The sequence below is a fragment of the Zophobas morio genome, unplaced genomic scaffold (genome assembly GCF_036711695.1).
Source record: "Zophobas morio isolate AGI-343-1 ecotype UQ-CSIRO unplaced genomic scaffold, CSIRO_AGI_Zmor_V1 ptg000021l, whole genome shotgun sequence".
Classification (NCBI taxonomy): Eukaryota; Metazoa; Arthropoda; class Insecta; order Coleoptera; family Tenebrionidae; genus Zophobas; species Zophobas morio.
In genome coordinates this window covers 3929105-3952723 of record NW_026972126.1, presented here as the reverse complement: position 1 = coordinate 3952723, position 23619 = coordinate 3929105, and the positions used below count along the sequence as shown (strand labels likewise).

The following is a 23619-nucleotide window of genomic DNA, read 5'->3' as shown; positions in this document are numbered from 1 at the left end:
GAATTCTTCGCGGAGTTTTGCTTCGATCGGCTTGATAGTTCGGTTTGGGAAGTTGACGATAATGGTTTCTACTCGGATCTTTTTTGTTTTAAAATGAAGAACGGACTTGTACTTACGTTCCAGTCTGCGTACTTCATCTGCTGTCCAGGGCACAAATCTGTTTGCGGATGTTGTGTCCGCGTTTCTTGGTGCTTTCCTTTCTAGGTACTTCTTTTTGATGGCTGCGCGCGATCGATTTGGTAATTGTTGTTGTAGTGCATCCAGAGATACTGCGGTCAGCCTTCCGCCGTGGTAATTTTGTACACAACTGTGATCCAGACTTGGCTGCTGGCTTTTGGGAAGTTGCCCTAAATTCGTTTTTTCGTCACACGACCTTCTTCAACTTGGCTCTCTTGCCTGGCCTTGTGATTCCCTCCAAGTTTTCCGGCTAGACAACTTTGAAACATTTCAGCCTCTTCCGTCTTCCTGGATCCTTCTTTGTCCAAGACATAACAGTGCCTCGGCGCCTCTTTACTGACCGCAATGTCGACGCTTTGTTGAAAAGTGAGGTTATTCACATCTTATACAACTTGTAGTTCCGCTCCGAACTTGCATTTTGACGCCAAATTTCGTATTCGCGACGCCCAATCGACCATTTCTTCATATTTTCCTCGCACTACATGATAAAATTTATATATAATATAAATGTAGCATGGGGGGAACGAAGTGCTTATCAAAAAGTGCAATCAATTCCGTGAAGGTTTTCTTACTTGGATCGTCCGGAACGCAGAGATTCCACAGCAGCTTGTACGTTTCTTCGATACAATTTATCAGGAGAACCTGCTGAATTTTTTGATCGGTGATGCTGTTCAGCACGAAGTACCGCGTTAACTGCGTGTAAAAAATTTTCCAGTTCTTGACGATGTCCTCAGTTGCTCTGGTTGATTTTAAGATCAGGCGCAGCAGCCAGTACACCACTTGGTCGTGGCGGGTGTTGTAGTTCGTCGGCCCGCATGAGGTCACCACGTTATAGGCTGTCTCCCATTGTCTGCACCCGTAGCGGTATAGGGCGCTGTCATCGGTGACTCCTGGCCTGGTTCGCAACGCAAAAAGCTGTGCTTCGGCTGCCGCGTTTAGTAGCGAGGGTCTTTGCGAGTCCATCCAAAGGTTTCTGGTGGCCGGGAATAATATGTGCTCCTCCTGATGTTTAACCACCAGCGTTGGATAAGGCATGGCTTTGGACAACTCTCGTATACGGGCTTCGCTGGTCTGGCCTTTGATGGTGTCGATGTAGGCTTTCGTGACGGTTTTGGGAGGTTGGTCGGTCTGCATTGGCTTCAGGTGATATTTTTGTTGGAGATATCGGAATTCGGAGAGCGGAGACCTCCATCCAGCTGCGTCTAGCTGCGCGTATGTCTGCAGGTATATGTATTTCCTGACGACCTGGATTTCTGTTTCTGTCTCGATACTGCGGAAATTCAGGCCCCCCAATCTGTTAGGGAGATACGCGCGCTGTTTTGGATGTCGGTCTCGTTTTGATGTTCTCCGCCACCATTAATTTCCTGATCACCCCGTCCAGTTGTTTTCCCCTGAGAAGAGTGGTCTGGAATTTGTTCCCAGGGCTTATTTGGCCCAGCATGTAGGTCGCTGCTGGGATCACTGATGTGTTGAAGAGCGCTCGTTTTTGGTAAGATGTTAAGCGGGATTCTAGAATGCATTTTGCTGTCTCTTCTACTTTGTTTCTGTCGTAGTTGGCCTCCGCATCCTGCTCAAGTTGTTCAATCCCTAAGTATTTGTAGCTACCAGTTAATTCCGGGGGTACTCATCCGGCCGTATCGTCGATGTTCCCGGAGTTCGAAGAATAGTAGCCACACTTGGCGTTGTTTAGGTGGAGGCCCATTTAGTTCGAAAATTCCCTTATTATACCAGACATTATCTCGATTGACCTACGGCTGGGGCCGTGGCACTTCAAGTCATCCATGTATGCGATGACGGTGTGGGACCCTTTAGTTGCGCTGTTTAAATTGGGGTCTCTCTCGATTTTCCTTAGAATTCCTGCCGTCGCTACTACGAATAGGAATGGGCTCATTGAGTCTCCTTGGAATATGCTTCTCTGGACTTTAATGTTGACACCGTCCAGTGAGGGGATTGTTAAATTCCAATGGGCCATTCCGTTCTTGAGCATGCTCTTTGTCGCTTTGGGGATGGGTAATGCGGCAATTAGCTAACGCAGTATTTCATGCGAGATTGAATCGAACGCCTTACTAAAGTCATACCACGCTGTGTGGTGCTCCCGTCCTCTCAAGTTGGCCCCCCTAGTGGCGGCCTTATCGATCAGAAGACCATGTAGAGTGCCACTCACATTGCTCCTCGCCAGCTGTTGTTTTGGGATTAGGGTTGGTGGTATGGCGTCCCTGCGGAGTTCTAAGACCGTTTTAGTAAGCAGCTTGTAGTCTACGTTAAGGAGAGCTATGGGGCGGTAGTTCGCCGGGTCGGTTGCGTCTCCTTTCTTGTGGATTAACACCAGGTTGCCCTCTACGTCTTCTTTGGTCAGCTTGTAATCCCCTTCTACTGCTCTACAAATAAATGATGTTAGATATCGTTTAGCTGACGGTAAGTATTTGTAGAGCGCTGTTGGTACCATATCTGGACCTGGCGTTTTCTATGGGGCGGTGTATTTTAAGGCAACATTGATTTTGGCTTCGACAAGGTCACGCTGGTAGGGTTGCGTTGGGGTTGAGGCGTCTTTGACCTCGTTGAGCCAGTCGTCAGCCCATGGGTGTTCGGTTACCGGCGCCGGCTGATAAAGCCGTTGGAAGAACGCTTTTGTCGTTTCCGGGTCCAAATTATTAGAGGGGGGATTGGGGTGGATGGTGCGCATTGACGGGCGTTCCTGAAAGTGGTGTCGATCTTTCAGGATCTGGTGCCTTTCTGTTTCTGCAACTCATCGGAGAGCAGCTCGATTCGGTCTTCTGTCGCTTTGATGTACTGGTTGGGCCTGATCATTTTTAGCTTCCTCATTTGTTCACGCTCGGCCTTTAAGTGGTGCGGGATTCCCCCGTCTGTAGCCAGGTTTTGCAGCTCTCTTGCGTTCTCGACATGCTCCTGCAGTTTTCGAATTTTTGATTCTGTTGGTTTGTAGCTGGGTTTTCGTCTACTCTTCCCTATATTTCCGCAGAGCGTCAACCGGAGAAGAAAGCCGGCTGCTAGTATTGCGTGCTTGCTGGCCTTATGCCTTCTCGCGGGAGTTGTTGATTTTCGCGTCAATTTTCGCGAGCGCCTCGTTGAGGATGGCGTCGATGTCTTTGACATTTTGATTGTCTGCGGGGATGTGAAGGCGGAGTAGGCGGCGTGGTCTGTTTCTGGAATAAGTAAGAGTTAAACATTTGCGGAATTGCTTACGGAGGTGGGGGAATGTGGGGTTGTTGTCGGTGTTTGCTGGGTTATCGATAGCTATTTGAGGGTTGTCGTCGGCCTGTGCGGGCCGCTCTGTCAGGGGCGCCTTGTGCGCCGCCTCTGGTGTTGGTGGAGATGGTGATTGTCTGGCTAGCCGCAAGTTGTTGGGAAGCTGCCGACTCGGCCCTGGCTGGAGCGTTGGTGGGAGCGGTGAGGGGTTGGTTAAAGCGCACGCCACTGGCGGAGATGAGGGTCGAGATCTGGGCGTCGGTGACGGCGTGGCTGGGGATGCGATTTGAACTGGTCTTGTCGGCGTGGTCTGGTTTCGGTGGTGTTGTTGGGACTGGTACTGCGCTGCGGGCAGCGGCGGCAGGGCGTCTTCGGATTTGGCGTAATAAACCGCGGGGTTGGTTTCTCTGAGGCGGGTTTCAATTGCTTTCAGAGTTCGGCACGGGAAGAATGGTTTCAAGTCCTCGACTCGCGCCTTTATTGTTTTTATTTGGAGACGTTGCCGATATTCTATTACGAGTCTCTGTGTCTCCTCGACGGTCCAGAGGGTGGCTCTCGCCGCCTTCGGTGCGCCGTTGCTCGTCTTTACCTCGAGGAACTTTTTTTTGATGGCAGCAGCGGTTCGACTGGGGAGTTGCTCACTCGCAGCGGCGATTATTCCGGCAGTAATTCTGCCGTCTTCTGGGAGGAGATTGCGGATGGTGTTGATTTCGTGTTCCTTCCAGGTGGCCATCGCTCAGGACAAGTGTTGCGCCCCCTAATATTATACACTGTTCCGCCACTGAGTTACGCTTCTCGTCAGGTCGCACGTGTGGTGTGCGTAGGAGGGGTCGAGGGTGCACATATGGGATATGGCGACACTGTTGTCTGGTTTTGGTTTGGGGATGATTCGGGTTGGTGAAGGGATTGACGGCTGGGTAGGTGTGTGTTGGGTCCGATTATTGTCGCGGCTGTTATTACTTCCGATAATTAGCAATAATCGTAGCGGTTCTGATTTCGCCTCTTCCTATAAAACGCGTTTATTCGGGAGGGCTATGTGGACGCCGCGTATGCAAATTCAGAACTGGGTAGTATATCTTTATTCACTTGTTGTCATTATAATGGGATTATAATTACAATGGCATTGTGATTAATGTGTAATATCAAGAAACTATAGGTAGACAAATAAATAAGAAATAAATAATAAATAAATATTATAGTACGGTGTTGGGGCGAAATTCTAGTTGGCGTTACTCACGCAGGTGCTTCATAAGTATCTGTGTTGTTTGTGTGATCACCCTGTAGGTGGCGTTGTTCAGGAGCCTCTAGGTTTTGTAATTTGGGACACCCAATGTCTGCATGAGTCCTTGGAACTTGCGGTGTTCTTCGGTGTTTAAAACCTCTCCGTAGCAGCCGATTATTAATAGGTCTAATTTGACCTTGCATCGGTGTAGGTGTGCAAGTTGGTCTGCTAGGTTGGTGTCCCTACTTATGGTCTTGTAGTTTCGATGGTTTATGTCGACCATAGAGTTCTTCGTATACTTTACCCGTTTTGTTCCCTCCTGTGTGCGGTAGTTTTGCAGGTGCGGAACTGAGACTTCGAACAGTAGTGTTTGTGGGTCCCGGGTCAGTATCTATCTGGACCATAACGTCCGGTTTATTGTGGTGTAGCGGTACTTCTGTCAGGATACTCTGGCCCGCTCGTATCCTCAGTCTTCCGTCTGGGATCTCGTACTCTGTGTTCAGAACTGCCTTCCCGAAGTGCAGCCCCTTCACGATGTCATAGGGGGCGTTAGTCGCTTCCAAGATCGTTCGGAGGAGCCAGTAGACCACCTGGTCGTGTCGTGCGTTGTAGCTGGTTGCTCGACAAGATGTGGCGACGTGGTAGGCTGTTTCATCTTCCTGGCATCCTTTGCGGCACTTGCGGGAGCCTTTCTTTCCGGGAACTGCATGCAGCTGGTGGAGTTGTTCTTCGGCAGCGGCGTTAATCAACGATAATTTCGCTGAATCTGTACGGTGATGTTGGGCTGCTGGGAAAGAGATGGTGTTGCTTTCTGCGAGTACTAGTTTGGGGTACTGCATCGCTTTTGCCTAGTCTTGTGCTCGGGTCTCGAGGTCGGCCTTTCTGATCGCCTTTACAATTTGGGTTGACAAGATGTTAAAGTCAGTATTCTCTACGTCTTTGACTCCATATTTCTCCATGATGTATCTGTAGTCTCCAATTGGCGTGCGGCATTTCGCTCTGTCAAGCATCTTATATTGCTCATGAATGTTGCGGAGCTCTGGGTGTGTCCTCAGGTAAGTGTGCTTTTTGACATATTGGATTTCGGTTTCGGTTTCTATTGATTTGAAGCCGAGGCCGCCGATGTTGTGCGGTAGATACGCCCGTCGGTTGGAGATGGGCCTAGTCTTGACGTTTTCATTGAGCATCAGTTTTCTAATTTTCAGGTCGAGGTCTCGGCATCGCTTCAGAGTTCCCTGGACACTGTTGGTGGGGTATACGTTGCCCGTTACGTAGACCGCAGCTGGGATGACACAACTATTGAAGAGTCGCCTCTTCTGAGCTGTGGTTAGTTTGGAAGCTAATATCTCTGAGGCTTTGGCGGTAACTTTGTCCTCGAGGATGTCAAAATTTTCGGCTGTGTCTCGTTCAGTCTGAATGAGGCCTAGGTATTTGTAGCCGGTCTTCACTGCTGGTATGCGGTCGACGACGTCATTTTCTTCTCCTTCGCCCACTGCACTGCAGTAGTGCCCACATTTCCCCAAGTTTAGTTCTAGACCCAGTTGACGTGAGTAGTCTTCGAGCGTGGTTGTTATTGCTTGAATTGCCTCTTTGTTCGGGGCATGGCATTTGATGTCGTCCATGTAGGCGATAATCTTATGTTTTCTCTTTGAGAGCCGGTTGATCGTCGGGTCTTCTTTGATCTTTTCGATGACCCCAGCTGTGACTAAGATGAGGAGCATTGGGCTCAGCGAATCTCCCTGGTAGACGCCCCTCCGAATTGGGATCCGGATTGGTGTTCTTTGGGTGGGATTCAGGCAGATGTTCCATTTGCTGATAGCAGCCTGGATGGTGGTTTTCATTTTCGCTGGTATTGGTAGTGCGTCCACTAAGGCTCGGATTTTCTTGTGGCAGACTGTGTCAAAGGCTTTACGGAAGTCGTACCAGGCCGAGTGGTGTTCACGTCTGCGCAGTCGGGACATTTGAGTGGCCGCTTTGTCGCGTAGGAGTCCGTGCATGGTGCCCCATACTCCTACCCCGGACATTTGTTCGTCTGGGATTACATGGCCCACAGCACTTTTCACCACAGTGTTGATGACTTTCGTGGTGATTTTATAGTCTGTATTCAGCAACGAAATCGGTCTGTAATTGTTGGGGTCTTGGGTGTCGCCGGTTTTGTGTAGTAAGATGATAGGTAGTTTAGCTTTATTTACTTTTTTGTACATACATTAAATATAAGTACAATGTAATATATATATTGCTTATTCAGTCGACATAAAGAGGGGTACATTATCTAGGGAGGGTCGGGGGGCAGTTCATCTTCCCATGTGGCGGCACAAGATCTTCGTTGTCTCAGTGATGACACTGTATGCCGCCTTCTGGTACAGCGCCTTCACCTCGCAGTCCTTCACTCCTAGGGAGCCCGGCAGCCTTGCGAAGCGCCGTCGTTCGTCGGTGTCCAGTACTTCCCCATAGCCAACCCACTATGAAGAGGCCCAGGTGGACACGGCATCGATAGAGGGGGGGCCAGTTGATCCAGCAGGTTGAGATCCCGTCCGATGGTCTGGTAGTTTCTCTGCCACCGAGTTGCGCCCGTACTTCGTCCGTTTTATCCCCTCTTGTGTGCGATAATTCTGCAGGTGGGGGATGGAGACCTCGAAGATGTAGGTTGAGGGCACCCGGGCTAGCACCTGTACCATAACATCTGGCTTGTTATGGTGCAGAGGTACACCAGTGAGGATCGCCTGACCCGCGCGGATTCTCACCGGGCCCAGCGGCGCGTCGAACTCCGCGTTCAGCATCGCCCTTCCGAACTGTAGTCTGCGCCTCACCTCGTCGGGGGCGCTAAGCGCCTCCAATAGGGTGCGCAGCAGCCAGTACACCGCCTGGTCGTGACGTGTGGTGTACGACGTCGTCCTGCAGGACGTGACCACGTGGTATGCAGTCTCTTCCGCCGGACAGCCCCGCCTGCAGCGTCGGTCTTCGGCCAGCCTCCTCCCGGGGGTGGCACGGAATTGGGTGATCTGCTCTTCTGCCGCGGCGTTGATCATCGATAGCTTTGATGAGTTGGTGCGGAAGTACTCAGCCGCTGGGAAGGAGATGGAATCCCGCTCTCTGAGAACCAGTCTTGGGTATTGGAGGGCCTTCCCCCAGTCTTGCATCCTGACCTCCAGGTTGGCCGCCCTGATGCCTTCCACCAGCCGCGTCGCTAGGTCTCGCCAGTTCTCTTCCACGGGGATCTCCAGGTTGTACTTCTCGGCAATGTGCCGGAAGTCGCTGAGCGGTGTGCGGCACCTTGCTGCGTCCAGGGTCTTGTACTGCTCAAGGATGTCCGTGAGCTCTGGATGGCACGTTAAGTACGCATATCTCCTCGCGTACTGTATTTCTGTCTCGGTCTCAATGGACCGAAAACCAAGACCGCCGATGGAGTGCGGCAGGTAGGCACGTTGGTTGGAGGTCGGCAGCGTCTTGATGTTCTCAGCTACCATGTGTTTCCGGATCTTCAGGTCCAGCGCGCGACATGCCCGCAACGTTCCCTGAACACTGCTGTTGGGCATGATGTTTCCTGTAACGTACACCGCCGCTGGAATGACGCAGCTGTTAAAGATCCGTCTCTTCTGCGCCGTCGTGAGGTTGGAGCTCAGGATCTCCTCCGCCTTTGCCAGAATCTTCTCCTCGAGGATGTTGAAGTTCTCAGGAGAGTCGCGCTCCGTCTGGATTAGTCCCAAGTACTTGTAGCCATTCTTGACTGCGGGGATGAGGTCGTCGTCGTCTCCGCCTTCCTCGTCGGCCTTTTGCAACCTACAGTAATGGCCACATTTTCCCAGGTTCAGTTCCAGACCGAGGGCGCGCGCGCTCTCTTCCAGCATCGCCATGATCGCCCGGGTGGACCTGTTGTTGGGGGCGTGGCACTTGATGTCGTCCATGTAGGCCACTATCAGGTGTTTTCCCAGTGACAGGCGGGCGATTTGGGGGTCCTCCTTTATCCGTTTGATAATGGAAGCCGTCACCAGGACGAATAGCATCGGGCTCAGGGAGTCGCCCTGGTAAACACCTCTTCGGACGGGTATCTGGATCGGCGCCTCACCAGGGGGGAACAGTTGGAGGTTCCACTTACTCATTGCGTCCTGGACGACGGTTCTCATCATCTTTGGGATGGGCAGGGTGTCCACCAAACTGCGGAGTTTCCCGTGGGGTTAGTTAGTATAGTGGTAAGTATCTCCGCCTGTCACGCAAGAGACCGGGGTTCGATTCGAATGTAGCAAAGTTAGTGAAAAAGTGTGATGATTGTCAGGTGTAAACATTCTATAAATTTAATGTGGGGTCTATGTCAGTAAAATCTACTATATCACTTAATTTTGAATAATTTCGTGCCTTAATTATGGTTCTCAGCTCTCTGTTTCGACCCCGTTTGCGAACACGTTTATAACGGGTGGGCTAAAATTATCCGGAAATTTTGTTACTCTAGTTAAAAAAAAACTATTTACAATAAACTAATTTTATTAACAAAAGCAGCAATATTTAAACTTTCAAAAACTAATATTACAGTATTGAAAAAGCACCTTTTGCTTCAATGTTTCTTAATTTTCCCCTGACCTTTAACATCATCCTTTGGATGACGTCAAGGTCTATTACCCGTAACATTTTTTTGATGCGAAATTTCGGCCTTCTGGTGGATTTGGCCTCCTAACCTTCAGCGTATACCATTGAAGCTAAAATACCCCAAAAATCTTGTATGGGACGCGCTTTTGGTACAGTCGAGGCCATTAATAATGACCGCCTCCCGGTCCTAGCAATGGACTGCCGAAAGTACCCGAGCAGTTTGAGAAAGGCAAGTTGGTTTACAATTGCAAACACAGACCTACATTTATCAAAATTCAGCTTTCTCTAAGGGCTGGCCAAAACACATAATTATTATTAGAATGTGTATTAATAAAATTATTGACAATTGGCAAACATTCATTCATTCATTCACATACACTGGTTATATTACAGATCGAATTATCCCCAAGCGATACTACTCCCCTCTATTTATTAGTTATCTATTTTTTCTAACAATATGACGACTAAGGTAAATGTGAGTAGTAAGGCACACCTAACGATCTATGTTTTCTTTCTCAAAAAAACCTGCATATTTTTTAGATCTTTTAATTTTATAAAAACAAATGAACTTTCATAATTATTAAAGAAAAATAAAATAAACAAAAACAAAAATTTTTAGGTTTAAAAAAACCTTGTTAGTGGGCCTTGTTTCATGTACTGCTTATAATGAGGCGGATCTATTTAGGGTGTACAGTCCGAGCAAACAAATTCATCCTCGTCTTCGGCGGTAGCCCTACAGAATCTTCGTGGACCCAGATGAAGCATATGATACACTGACGCGTATCAGCCTTGAAATCACATAACTTACAAAACCAGTTTTCTTCAGAATTGGATTCTGCGTTCTGTGCCGATGTAGATGGACCCATAGTTTCCAGTTGGCTAGTGTTGACTCTCTTTTTTCTAGAGACTCTCTTTCGTTTTTCCCAGTTCTTTAGATTTTGCGCCAAACAATCACGATATTTCTTAAGTAATTTTTGTTAGAAGGTCCGTGGGGCAACAAAGCACTATTCAACGCATAAGACGCTTTATTAACAACGCTTAACTACATACCACACTAGTAACTATACTATACAAGTTAACACCGAAAAGACCGCCATTCTCATCTCGTGCTGCCGCTTCGTGGTGACCGTTTGTTCTGTCACTTGGCCTGACATGCGCACATGCTGTGACCCGCAGTACTTGCACGTCTCCACGTATCTATCGCCAGTCTCATTCCAACAATTTTAACAGACTTTCCTGCAACGCAAATGGAGAGCGAGAAATCTGAGTTGCCAAAATGAAGTTACTTATAGGATTGTTGTTTTGTACCGGTTTCTCGTAGCACTTTTGTCTACGGATGATTATTTGTTCCTTTCGGTAATGCAGCTCCTCCGTGCCTTAAATTCACGACAGGTAGGACACCTTGGAGGCCGCCAAAAACACCGGAGGATGTCGCCCGTACTGCCTCGATGTCAGGTCAGATAGTACCGATGTATGATGTTTCCACCTCGACATGTCCAACATACTACTGCGGTATCACAGTAGCATCCTTCGCGCATACGACCACTTTCAACGGTTCAACCCCATCAGGAACCAGTAGATAAGTGTTTACTCGACACCCACAACTTGTCACGATTAATCACCAGTAGGACATCTGGATGGTTCATAAACAGCTGTCCGATTAGGACCGGTATTGCTTGTAGATTATTATCGGCAATAACGAGTACACGAACGTCGACGTTCACATCCCCTACTTCAAGTGTAGCGCTCGCTTCTTCGATTGCCGGTGACACTCCCTCTTATTATCGCCCGAGAGCTGTGCGAGCTTGTACCGTTGTACAACTTTCTTACAGTCTTACATTCTTACAGTTAACAAAATACACACGCTGGCCACATTTCACTTTGCGTGCTCAACACCTCTTTTCCTTTGGTTCACTTAATACACGTTTCGACTGTATGTCCTAAACGAGTACAACCTTTGCACTGTACCAACTTTTGGCTAAGCCACGGACCCCATTCTGAATGTGGTACCCCTTTTTGACGTCATCCCAATTGTGGACCTTCCTTAACTGGTCGATCTTAAACAGCCAGCGGGTAATTGATATATTATTCGAATTGCCTGGAATAAATTCGGTCGGTCCGTGGATCTTTCGCGAACCATTTTTTCCTGTTCCAAACGTTCGATACGTTCGGCGCATCGTCTTTTCGCACATCGCGTCTCCGAGCTCCGGCAAGCTCTCTCACTGGGATACTTCTCCCGTGGTCGTTGAGATCATCTTCGTCATCCTCCTGTTCGTTGTATTTCTTCACAAACGTACCGCACTGTACTCTTGCAGTTGTCACTGCACTGCACATGACATAATCCCACTTCTGAACTAATAACTAAAAATTGCCAAAATCTCAAAGCGACACAAGGAAATGGAAACACGAGAGCAAAATCAACATACGCCTTTATTCTTCGACAAGAAAAAAATAGGCTGTCCCCTTGACTGCTTCCCTTGCACTTTATCGTATATTTTTATTGTCCGTGGATACTTACACTCAAATGGCTGGAATTTCGGCTAGCGTGACACCATGTCGGGGCCAATAGCGAGGGTACATTACTTACAATATATATTTCCTATTTTAGACCACTATAGAGGACAGCAGATTTTAAGTTAGTCTGAAAGAGTTCATAGTCATTTGCCGCCACGATGGGAAACAACATATGCACTGATTCACCTAGTTATTTAACAATGAAATTTACCTAAACTAACTAAAATATTGTATACATACACGTTGAAACCTTACATCCTAACAATAAAATCATGTAGGTTCTTTGGGGTTTTCCTAATTCTAGATGGTCTGCTAAATTCACGTGCTGCGGGAGAAATCATTCGTTCAGTGACTGGTGTAGGTTGAGTGTCTTGACGTGTGTCTCATTCAGATCTGCTGGTACAGGAGTCTCATTAGTGGGTTGGTACGTATTGAGGCAGGAATAGGTACTTGTGGTAACATAGAGTCGTAATTTACGGGAATTCCCATTTTCACTTTGGAATGTCTTTGTGCCGTCTAATGGTGGTGTCCTGATTCAATATTGACTCACCATACTCACTCCTTTTCATTATTTGATTTGGGTAACGCCAGTTGGGATAAATAAGTGTCGTTGCTAATTGTTTTAATTATTCTTGCATTAACCCATCTTTTCTCGGTTGTACGATAGTCTCTGGTTACGACTTTGTCGTTGATTTTAAAATTTCGCCTTGTACTTGGCTCGCGGCGTATTTTTTAAAAATATGGTCCTCACGAGTCATTAGGTGGAACCTTGTGCGTAATTCTGGACCAAACAAGGCTTTCGCTGGAGATACTTTGGTCGTCGTATGCGGTGTGTTTCTATAAATTAACAGGAAACGAGAAAGTATCGTATGGATAGCGGTATTTCTATTTTGTTCATCTGCCAACGTGGACTTCAGCGTGTTTTTCACTATCTTAACACCGTTTTCGGCAAGGCCGTTACTTTGAGGGTGGAATAGCGAGATTGTCATGTGTTTGATTCCGTTTCGGTAATGAAAATCTCCATTTCTTCGGACATGAAGGAAGGTTCGTTATCGGAAACAACAACTCTGTTTTTGGTAGTCCAAATCAAGAGAAGCAATCTTTAAGCATTTCTACAGTAGTCTCGCTTGTAATATTTTTCATGCTGTAAATTTCTAACCATCTAGTGCACCTGTTTACGATAATCAGGTATTGTCCTTGCAGGAACGTGAAAAAGTCCATGTGTATAATTTTGAACGGATTAGTCGCTTTGCATGATCTGCGTATCTGTTCAATCTCTTTGTTGACTCCAGGAAACCATATGAACCATCATTTCGCCAGAGCTTTGATTCACACAATGTTTTGATGAGCGGAGTGCAGTTCATTTTTTACTATTTCTCGTTGGTATCGAACAACAAACAGCCACTCACTACGTGCAGGTCTAATTTACGATTATAAAGTAGTTGAAGGTTTTCATCCCAATCGAACATAATCTATAACTTTAGTTAGTATAGCGTCATTTGCTGCTTCTTCTTTTATCATGGCATTATCTATAGGAATATCTACATTTGAGAAATATGTGGTATGTATTCGTCAAGTATAAATTGGTTATCTAAGTGGTAAACGTAACAGTCTGCGACTGCGTTGTCACGTCCCTTTATGTGTTCAATTTGAAAGTCAAAGTTTGAAAAATATAGTGCGTAGCGCTTTATTCGATTTGCGTATGTCTGGTTTATTTTCTTTTGTTTCCCAAAGAAGTAGACCAACGATTTTTGATCTGTACGTAAATCTCGCTCCATATAAGTACTCTTGAAGTTTGTTTATGGCGAAATGGTACGTTAAACTTTCTTTGTGCACTTTGTTGTATGTTCTTGATACACAGGTCAGTGCTATTCGCCATCCTGTGTGAAAGGACCGCTGCTATGCCTCGTTCAGAAGTATTACATGTTACAGTGATGGGTCGATTGGGGTCGAAGTAAGTTAAAACCGTATCAGACGCAATCTTTTGATTGATGCTTCTGAACGCTATATCACATTTATCAGGCCATTGAAATATCACGTCCTTTTTTAGTAATTGATAGAGGGGTGCTAGAGTTTCTATAATGTTAGGTATAAATTTACTATAATATATAATTAACCATTCGAATAAACGACTTAAGTTCGGTAATATTATTTGGTCGCGGAGTAGCTGTTATTGCTTCGATATTATCTTTGCTTTACTTAAACCGTTTTGTGATAAATCATCTCCCAGATATGAGATTTTGCTTTGAGGTAAGTGACATTCATCCAGGTTGTTAGGCCAGCAATTACATATTGTTGATTTTGTTATGCTGAACCCAAAGGTTGAAACCTTACGTACGCTTTCCGAAGATACAGGAATTTTCTCTGAAGGATGTTTTCCGTTCATATGATTCGTTAGGTTTGTCGTATTTCCACAAGGTTTTACTTCCTTCAGACATATTTTGCAGGCTCCACCGTCTTTTGTTTTAATAAAGAATTTCCAGACATCACTCTCTCGTTGTGAACTCATTGTAAACATATTTAGGACTATCAGTATTTTAGTATCGTTTAGAAAATGATTACTTTTTTGAAGTTGTATGAGTTTATTTACCGCTACATCGATCCGAACTAACACCACTGGCGGCTTTGATCTTTAGTAACAAAATCTATTAAAAAAAAACCAATTATTACAAAAGTTATATCAAAGAAAAACGTACTGCTAAATTAAAAACAAATATTTGACATTGATTTTAATGAAATTAAGGTAACAGAGTCCTTGGACCCTTTTCTAAAAATTGTTTAATTACGTCATTAGTCTTTGTTCGCGAAAATGTATTAAATACGAAAAATAATTGCCTGCAATAAGTTACGACTTACCTGGTGATGCGTGTGTCAGCGATATGACGATGAAGGGGATGAGTAGCGACGAAATGACACAGGCGACGAAATGAGTACCGTGAAGGCACTAGTACACAAAGCGATAACAAGTACAACGAAAGTAATTACGACACGAAAGGACACGCAGGGGTGTTTTATCGAACTGATCGATCAGGAGTATGAAATGCTACTGAGTGCGGCTGGTGGTTCTTTTGGCACTTTCATCCCCTTTTCCCACAGACGTGGTGATCCTGAACGTCTGGCTGGACCGGAGGCACGGTCGTAAACATAATTGGAGGGTTAGATATATAAAAAAAAAAACTAATTTAAGCTAGCCGAAACAATCTTAATCTCACAACTTAACTCTTGCTCTACATTCATAAGGAGTAGGAATTTCGGCCTTTCTTGTTTCATTGTAGATCTTATTTTTGTTTTAACTAGCACAAGTTTGGAGAATGCTCTTTCCGCTCCGGCTGTTGATATCGGAATTGTAAGAAAAATTCTAATTACATCATTAATTCTCGTATATAAAATATCAAGTTCAGGATGGTCTTGAAACTGCTGAACCACATCGTTCATAGACTCAACATTGATAAAATGGTCATCATTTTTATATACTTAAATCTATTTCGCTTTTCAATTCGTCGAAATCTGTAGAAGTGAATTACATAAACTCTTTATTTCGTCGTCCCAAATATATTTTTTTTCACAAAAGAGTTCTCTAGGAGATCACTGACTATTTGCGAAAATCTGGTTTCAATTCCATTAGTAATATTATCTAGCACTTCATATTATTTTCGCTTTTTAAAATCTTTCATTGAATTATCCACATTTTGGGTAGACGGGTTCTCATCTATTCGCACACTAATCTGACGGCTTCTTTCTCTCTCAGGTACGTTGATACTTAAGTTATTGCACCTTTCAATAACTTTTATACAGGGTTAGTCACGAGAGAATTACTTCTGAAAATTATTTTTACGCAACCCAAAATACGAATACCATGTACCATTTGATACTAACTGAATTTAAAATGTAATGCTTAATCCATGATTGCTTTGAGTTTGGCAGTCTCATTTTGACAATTGTGGAAAAGGAGGTTACGCGAGTGTCCATGGTGGTACCGCAGCCAGTCAGAAATCTCCTCCGGCGCCGCTAATAAATTTGTCAGTGTGCCTCTTGATCTTTTGCAACCGATTAATCACGAGAAAATTATTTCTAAAAATTCCTTTTACGGCATTTTATTCAAAGGTTACAACACAAACTCAAACAAGTAAGTAAATAATTTAACTACTAATCTGTTGAAAATGTTGGGCATTTTGTGGGAATGCTACGGCTTTTTTGTAAATGGATGGCCGAAGAAGTCCAGAGGTAGCAGATTTGCACTTCGAAGAGGCTCTAGGTGACGCAGAGATGGCGAATTAACACATACACATTAGCGGCGAACAACATTGGTAGAGCACTTACGGCTTCAATATAGCCCAGATTGATCTGACTGTATGTCGTCGATCCAGTGGGGCTCTATAGGCGAGTCAACGATGAAAAAAAATGTTAAAAATTAATTAACGTCAAAGTGACACTGCCAAAGTCAAAGCAATCATGGATTAGGCATTTCATTTTAAATTTAGATAATATCAAGTGGTACAGGGTATTAGTATTTTGGGTTGCGTAAAAATAATTTTCAGAAGTAATTCTCTCGTGACTAACCCTGTATATAAGTCGTTAAAATAATTTTCAGTTCGAAAATTATTTATTGTAGCTTTCAAAACATGTACCTATTGCATTGACCGCTATGCTTAAATTTATAACGTTTTGGTGTAAAGTTTTGCTTACCGAATTTATTGCGTTTAAAATTGGTTTTAAAACATACAACCAAAAAATAAAGTTGAAAGAATTTATATTTTTCTTTAAATTTTTTGCATCACAAACTGCCTTTGCATCATTTGAAGATATTTTCAATTCATCAAGAACTTCATTCAAAGCATCAAAATTTGCTGTAACTGCATTTACTGCCTCTGATTTGGAGGCCCATCGGGTTGAAGGTAATTTTTTTTTCCCGGTGATCGTTTATTAATGAGGCGATTAATGCATGATTTATGTACGAAAATCGTTCATTAATAAGGGCTATTAATGCATGATTTTAGGCAACCAGGTATACACGTCCTTACGTGAAATGTCATAATTCTGAATGTCAAAAATTTCCCAAGTCAAGATTCAAAATGGGAAATTGCATAGAAATGGATTCTTTAACTCCTCCGGAAGTAGAAAACGCAAATGTGGGGTCACTAAATTTACTTCCAGAAAGAACCAAAATGCTTTACCAAAAAACCTACGATGAGTCTGTTGCTTGGTGCGGCGGAAAGCTGGTTGTAAGGTATTCGGAATTCGTATTACTTACATCCTTCTCCGAAATTTCCCAAAAAGGCTCAATAGCACGCCAAAGTATTCTATGCTTCGATCCACTTAATGCATCCATCATGATTTGGACCTATCCAACTAATGTTTATTCATAAAAATTTTCACTTGTATTGTTGTGGATCTCGATCACAACAAAGGGTTCTTCTAATTTGTTAGAAGACACTTTTATTCACCACGTTACTTTTATTGGCGTAGGGAAAATTTAGTAATTAAGACAGCTTCTTCACCAATACTACTTTTATTCAGGAACGAGTCGACAAGTTATGATTGCAAAGATCAGGCGTACCAAACAGCACCGACAATAATTAACATTTACCTATTATTGAATGTCTTCACACTGATCACCAATTTATATGTCTTGAAAACAAAGAAAGTACAATACTTGATCTCTGATAACAGTCACATGAGTTACGGAGAACTACAGCTATCAAATACAAATACAGTCATTGAATACAAACACTAAATGCAAACAGTGGAAACTTGTGAACTCGATTTACATTAATTTAACAAAAATTGATTATATTGTAACATATTCGTAATAAAAATGGGAGGTCCGTAACACCTCCCCCCTTAGAAAAGAATTCATCCTATTTATATTGCGGGGTGAATTCTTGCTGTCTCCGTCCACTGTGTCCCGTTGGAGTAGAGGGTGGCTGACAGCCATTTTCATTGTCATCGTCATCAGTCGTCAATTTTCCAGACTGATGGTGCATCAACCCTGTCATCTGGAATTGGGTTGGAATTTTGCTTGGTCTCTTTCGTCTACAACAGTGTGATACAATATTATTTATAACGGAATTTTGATTAGAGATCCTATCGTCTTTACAATTCTTGTAGTATCAATAAATAAATCTATAAGATATGTAAACAATTATAATGAGTATAAATACAGGGTGTTATTGAAAGGTACGTACAACAAAATGGACAGTTCTTCGCGAAGTGTAAGAAGTCGGAAAAACTTATTTTGTGTTATCAAAATTATAAGGGGAAAATTAACCCTTATCCAACCTTTTTAGACGCTACTGAAGGATAAATAGGTAAAATTAATTTATTTTAGTAAATCCCAGCAACTGTAACAATAAAACTTTTGTCAAGACTAAATGTTGCTATAGAAACAAAAGATGATCTTTTTATCAGAGGCGTACAATGAATTTGGACATAAATTTTAATAATTTTTATCTCTAAAAGGAGAACACTTTTACCTGAACTTTTTTTAACTTTTAGCACCTATACTTCGAGACCAATTGCCGATTTTATTTTGTACGTACCTTTCAATAACAGGCTGTATATAAAATAACAATGAGTAATGAGACAATGTATTTACATAATTGGATTCTCGTTCAGTTTGTTCAATTAAACTGGAAACTTCTTGTAAACTTTTGCTAGCTAAATTTAACTGATGGTAATTGTGAATATTATACAATCTAGGGAAAAGTCTGTACTATTGCTAACATTATTGGTCTCATTTAAACACAAATTAAAATCTAATGTAAAAGGTGGTAAATAATTAAAGTTGACAGTAGACAATAAAGATTCCTTAGGCTCTAATACTGATTGACTCGTGAAAGTTTTACAACTTGAATCTAATTTGAACAATCCGCTGCCTTGCAATTTGATGTTAAATGGGGTGCTATGATTCTTACAGTTAATTATTAGATATTCAGGAGATAATGTGGTATACAACCAAACATTTTGTTTATAAAGTTTATACCATAAGTTAGAATTTAAATGGACAAGTTTTGTTTGTCAATTTTTTGGAACACTTATGGTGTAAGAAAACAATTTCATTTCGCATGACTCATGCATGTGCGAGGAAAATATAGCTTGTTCTTGCTTACAAATCTTGTTATTTTCCAATCTCTTACAATAGTTTATTTGATTTTCAGTAATTGGCAAATAGTGTTGTTTAGCCTGATCAATTAAGAGATAGTCATGAGTTGGTTCTATGTATAAGAAAAGATTATCAGTCTGTTTTGAAGGTAAAGGTATTAGATGGTATAGCCTAAAAGAATTTGGAGAAACTAAAGGAATATCAATTATGTAGACTAAAGTGCGTTTACTGTAGTACACATGCATGTCAACCACACTCACGATTTTATGAATGTCGTTAGCATCAAGCGTTCCACAAAATTGTGTACCTGGAGGAAGAAATGGAACTACCTTATTTAACTCCGCAATTAATTTGGTAGGTGTTATTACTGATGGATGTAACTGGCCAGATTTTGCAGCAAAAACAGATTGCATTAAATTTTCTACTTCTGACTGATAAATTGATAACAAGGTCGAAAAAGATTTATAATAACTATTTAGCTTTTCGATTACTTTTAACTGATCTATTTCCTTCCGTTGTTTATTTGATTGACTTACAGTGGCTACTAATGTTTCATGTAAGATTTGTTCATTTTTTAAAACTTGAGTCAAAGTGTCATTAAAATTTGATAAAGTTGATTGAACAATGTGAGTTTCATGTTTTAGTAGTTGCATTATGGTTTCTTCGCGTTCCGAAAATTTACGTATTTGTTCGTTATAATATTCAGCATCATCATTATCTAAAGTACCAAACAAAAATTTACTAGCTTCACCAACAAAAGTTGCAAGACCTCTCTTAAATCTAGATGGTTCATTGTTCTCTCCCAGGAGTTCCATTAAATTTTTAACCTTTTCTTTTAATCTATCAAATGTAGGAGAAATAATTTTTTCATATGTTTGACAAATATTAAGAGCTACGTTATCACGGACTTTAGAGCATGCAACTGCAGAGATAGTGTGCCATTGATTATCCAAATTTGTGTTTGTTAGAAGTTCAGAAATGTTGGTATACATTATTAGTTGCCAATTATCGTTACTAATGTAAACTTCTTCACGGACTTCAAAATAAACGCCGGGTTGAAAAGCAAACGGCTCGTCTTGATAATAGTGATTGCCCATGACAAGGCCGATGACCCTGCAAATCGTCGTTGATTCTTCAATCTTCTTGTGTATCAAATACGGAAACTTTTAGACTACTGTGATCTCGAAACCGCTTTAGTTTTCTACAGAGGTAACTTCGAGAGTCTCTTGCGTTACTCCATTCTCGTATGGGGAAACTCTACGAGTGCAGTCAGAATTTTTTTGATTCAAAAGAAAGCTGTTCGAGCCTTGCTAAAGAAATCTAAATTTCAATCATGCCGTGAGTTGTTTAAGAAACTGAAGTTACTACCCCTGGCATGTTTATTTATCTTAGAGTCTGTTGTTTTCGCAAAAATTAATGAGACCAAATTTAAAAGGAATCTTAATTATCATAGTTATGACACTAGAAATAAAGATAATTTCGTAATCCCATATCACCGTATTAAAAAAGCACAACAGTCAGCGCAATACACTAGTGCTATTCTGTTTAACGCTCTCCCTAAAAAGGTGAAAGAAAAGCCTCTTCCTCTATTTAAGTCAACCGTCCGGAATATATTAGAGGGCAACTGTTTCTACACGGTAGATGAATTTTTAGAACCTAAGCTGGCAACAATTAATGTCTAAGTTAATGTCTTGTTAATATATACATTATTAATGTTTGTAAAAATTGTGTGTGATTTTAAAATGTATGCTCTGTTACGGTTCGGTTTACTATAGTTGGCTCCTCCTTTTTGGTTATATTTTATATTGAATAATTAAGTATGTACATATGTATTGTAATTAATTGACATGTCCTCCTGTTCTGTACAATATGAGGTGAAATATATATTATTATTATTATTATTAATACCTGCTATGTGCAAAATTGAAAATTGTTCAGGAAACACAATAAACTGATTACAAAAAAAAGAGAGTCCTTGTTCGTTTGGATTAGTCACTTAACAAAATAGTAATTTATTAAGATACATTTAGTTTACAGAAAATAACGTTTTTAGTGCAGTTGTTTATTAAAACTCATTTAATGTTGCTAATTTTCACATAGCAGATTTTTCATAGCTCAGCTTTTGTACATGTCATTTATTTCACAATACTTGTAAATTAATCTCTATTAATATAATTAACAACTTTTATTGGAAAGTTATTTTATTTAAACCAAAAATACAAAAACATTAAAATAAAAAAAAATTAGATATCTTATAACATGGTTGGAAAAAAATATTTATTAGTTGTTACGCTTTTTTTCCTGATCTGCTTTATATTGCAAAGAGTCATAAAAAGCGTGATGGTCTTTTTCTATAACTTCTTTTAGTTCTTGAAGATGACGATATTTTGACTCTGCTATTGGAATAGCGAATGAATACATTCTCCTAGGCGTACTTGTACCCGTTTTTCTTCTTTGAGGCAGTGGCTTCCAATCACCAGAAAATCCCAACTGAAAATCAATATCCCCGTTAGGTGAATATCTTATTTGACGAATGTCAGTAATAGTTGGATCACCCGTTTTTTTCCCCGGTCTCAAAGAAGATAGATTTGTGTTTAAATCATCATACTTTAAGAAGAAGCCGTAATGAATTACATTAACATTGTAAGGCTGCTTCGACCTGGCTAACCTCATGCGTGCAATATAATCTGCGGGTGAATTTATTGCAGGTTTAAAATACTGTTCCAAAGTGGCATGGACACTATCGGCTTCCATCATCGTATGGCCTTTCTCAAGAAATAGTTGTTCAATAACTATTGATTTTGTTTTTGCTAGATCACTTAAAGTGCTAGCCAGAACTTTATTTCTATTTTGGTAATTACAACCATCAGAAATTAGAACTACATGTTTGTAAGAATTGGATATTTTAGAAATATAATCGGCTATACAAGAAGTGAATTCATTACTTGATACGCCTCCATTAGCCTCATGCCAAACGTATAAATGAACATCTCCTTTATTCAGTTCGTATATGGTAAAATTGTGAACCTGCAGTTTTTGTTTATAATACATGGATGAAGCATTCGTTTTTGGACAAACTAGGACGCTTTGTAAGTCCATCGTGATGACTAATTTTTCGGAATTAGCACTTTCTTTTGCAGCTCTCTTAGCAGCACGCGCATCGTTTTTTCTTTTGATGTGATTCCTATATTCTTCATCATCAATGGTACCTACTTTAAATCCAGAACATATATCGCACTGATCTTTTCTGGGATGGTGAATTGATATTTTCTGTTTTTTTAATATAGCTGTGAATTGCATTCTTCCAACTATTTTCTGTACACCATTCTTTCTAGACACTGTGCATGTGTAACGTAGACCTAAAAGTCGATTCAACGTAGGTCTTAGTTGAAGAAGCTCGGCAGTAATGACTTGGAACCTTTGGAAGTAAAGACAGCCACTCTTCTACTTTTTGTATCTTCGTTTTGACAGTCGGCGTAGTACTGGCAATTTCTTCCTCGCTAACAGAGGACGCCAAATCATTTGAATTAACATCCTTTTTGACCCATCTCATTAACGTATCTCTTCCTAGAGCCAAGGTGTTAGGTTTAAATAAAGTCATTCGTTCTTCCTCAATAGCATTTTGGAGAGCCTCAGCTAACGATTGATTATTTCGCGCTTTTACAATATTTTTTTATAGCGTTATCTGAACCTTCCAGAAAAATATTTAATGCCAAAGATTTAATGTAGGTAGAAATAGTCTTACTTTCAGCTTCAGTTTTATTTTCACAACTGGCATTAATTAATTTATATTGTAATTCTTTTAATCTTAAACTGTACGACCTTACATCCTCATTACGACTTTGCACACACGAGTTCAATTGCATTTGTAAATAAGAAATAGTTTTCTTCCCACCAAAACTTTCCTCCAGCATAAACTTCAGTTCATTCCACTGTGTTATCTCCCGATATTTAATTACATCTAATGCCCTGCCTGACAGCTTAGTGATAATGCCTTTCAAAAGACTAGGTTTAACAGTTTCTTTAACACTGGTTATCGCAAAATCACACTTATTTAAAAATGCATGCAAATCTAGATTTTGACCGTCAAATTCCGGAACTAATCTAAGTGCTTCTGCAAAAGGTAGTACCAATTCGTCAACGGTTTCTACCATGATGAAGTCAGTGGAGTTAATCTCGTAAAAACAGGTGCCCAAATGAAATAAAAATGGAAAAATATTCTTACAGTAAGAATGCCGTGATCTTCATTCCTTGTAGGGTGACTCTTGTAGTACCGGACCTTTCCTTCTCTCGAGAATAAAGAGCCAAGGTGAAGTTCTCGTCAGCTACCAGGTGTCCTCTTGATTATGAGATTGACTAACTGCGATGATCGCTCGCAATTCAGCAGTAACAGCCTATCAGCCTATCTGCCTATCCGTCAATCAGCCTATCCGTCAGTCAGCCCATCCCACCGCTGCCACCAGAAAGATGTTGTGGACCTCGATCACAACAAAGGGTTCTTCCAATTTGTTAGAAGACACTTTTATTCACCACGTTACTTTTATTCGCGTAGGGAAAATTTAGTAATTAAGACAGCTTCTTCACCAATACTACTTTTATTCAGGAACGAGTCGACAAGTTATGATCGCAAAGATCAGGCGTACCAAACAGCACCGACAATAATTAACATTTATCTATTATTGAATGTCTTCACACTGATCACCAATTTATATGTCTTGAAAACAAAGAAAGTACAATACTTGATCTCTGATAACAGTCACATGAGTTACGGAGAACTACAGTTATAAAATACAAATTCAGTCATTGAATACAAACA

At 41.7% G+C, this 23619-nt stretch overlaps 2 protein-coding genes across 2 annotated transcripts in view; one reads left to right on the top strand and one right to left on the bottom strand.

The window, feature by feature from the left end:
* LOC135133270 (integrin alpha-V-like) overlaps positions 1-23619 on the top strand; it is a 201630-nt gene that overhangs the window by 120510 nt on the left and 57501 nt on the right. The gene's annotated exons all lie outside the window — the stretch shown is intronic.
* LOC135131601 (uncharacterized) lies at positions 6901-10341 on the bottom strand. The gene is made up of 4 exons (XM_064059412.1): positions 10279-10341; positions 9893-10149; positions 7126-8761; positions 6901-7068 (listed from the first exon to the last, which is right to left on the bottom strand). The coding sequence occupies exons 1-4, from the start codon at positions 10339-10341 to the stop codon at positions 6901-6903; spliced, it is 2124 nt and encodes a 707-aa protein (XP_063915482.1).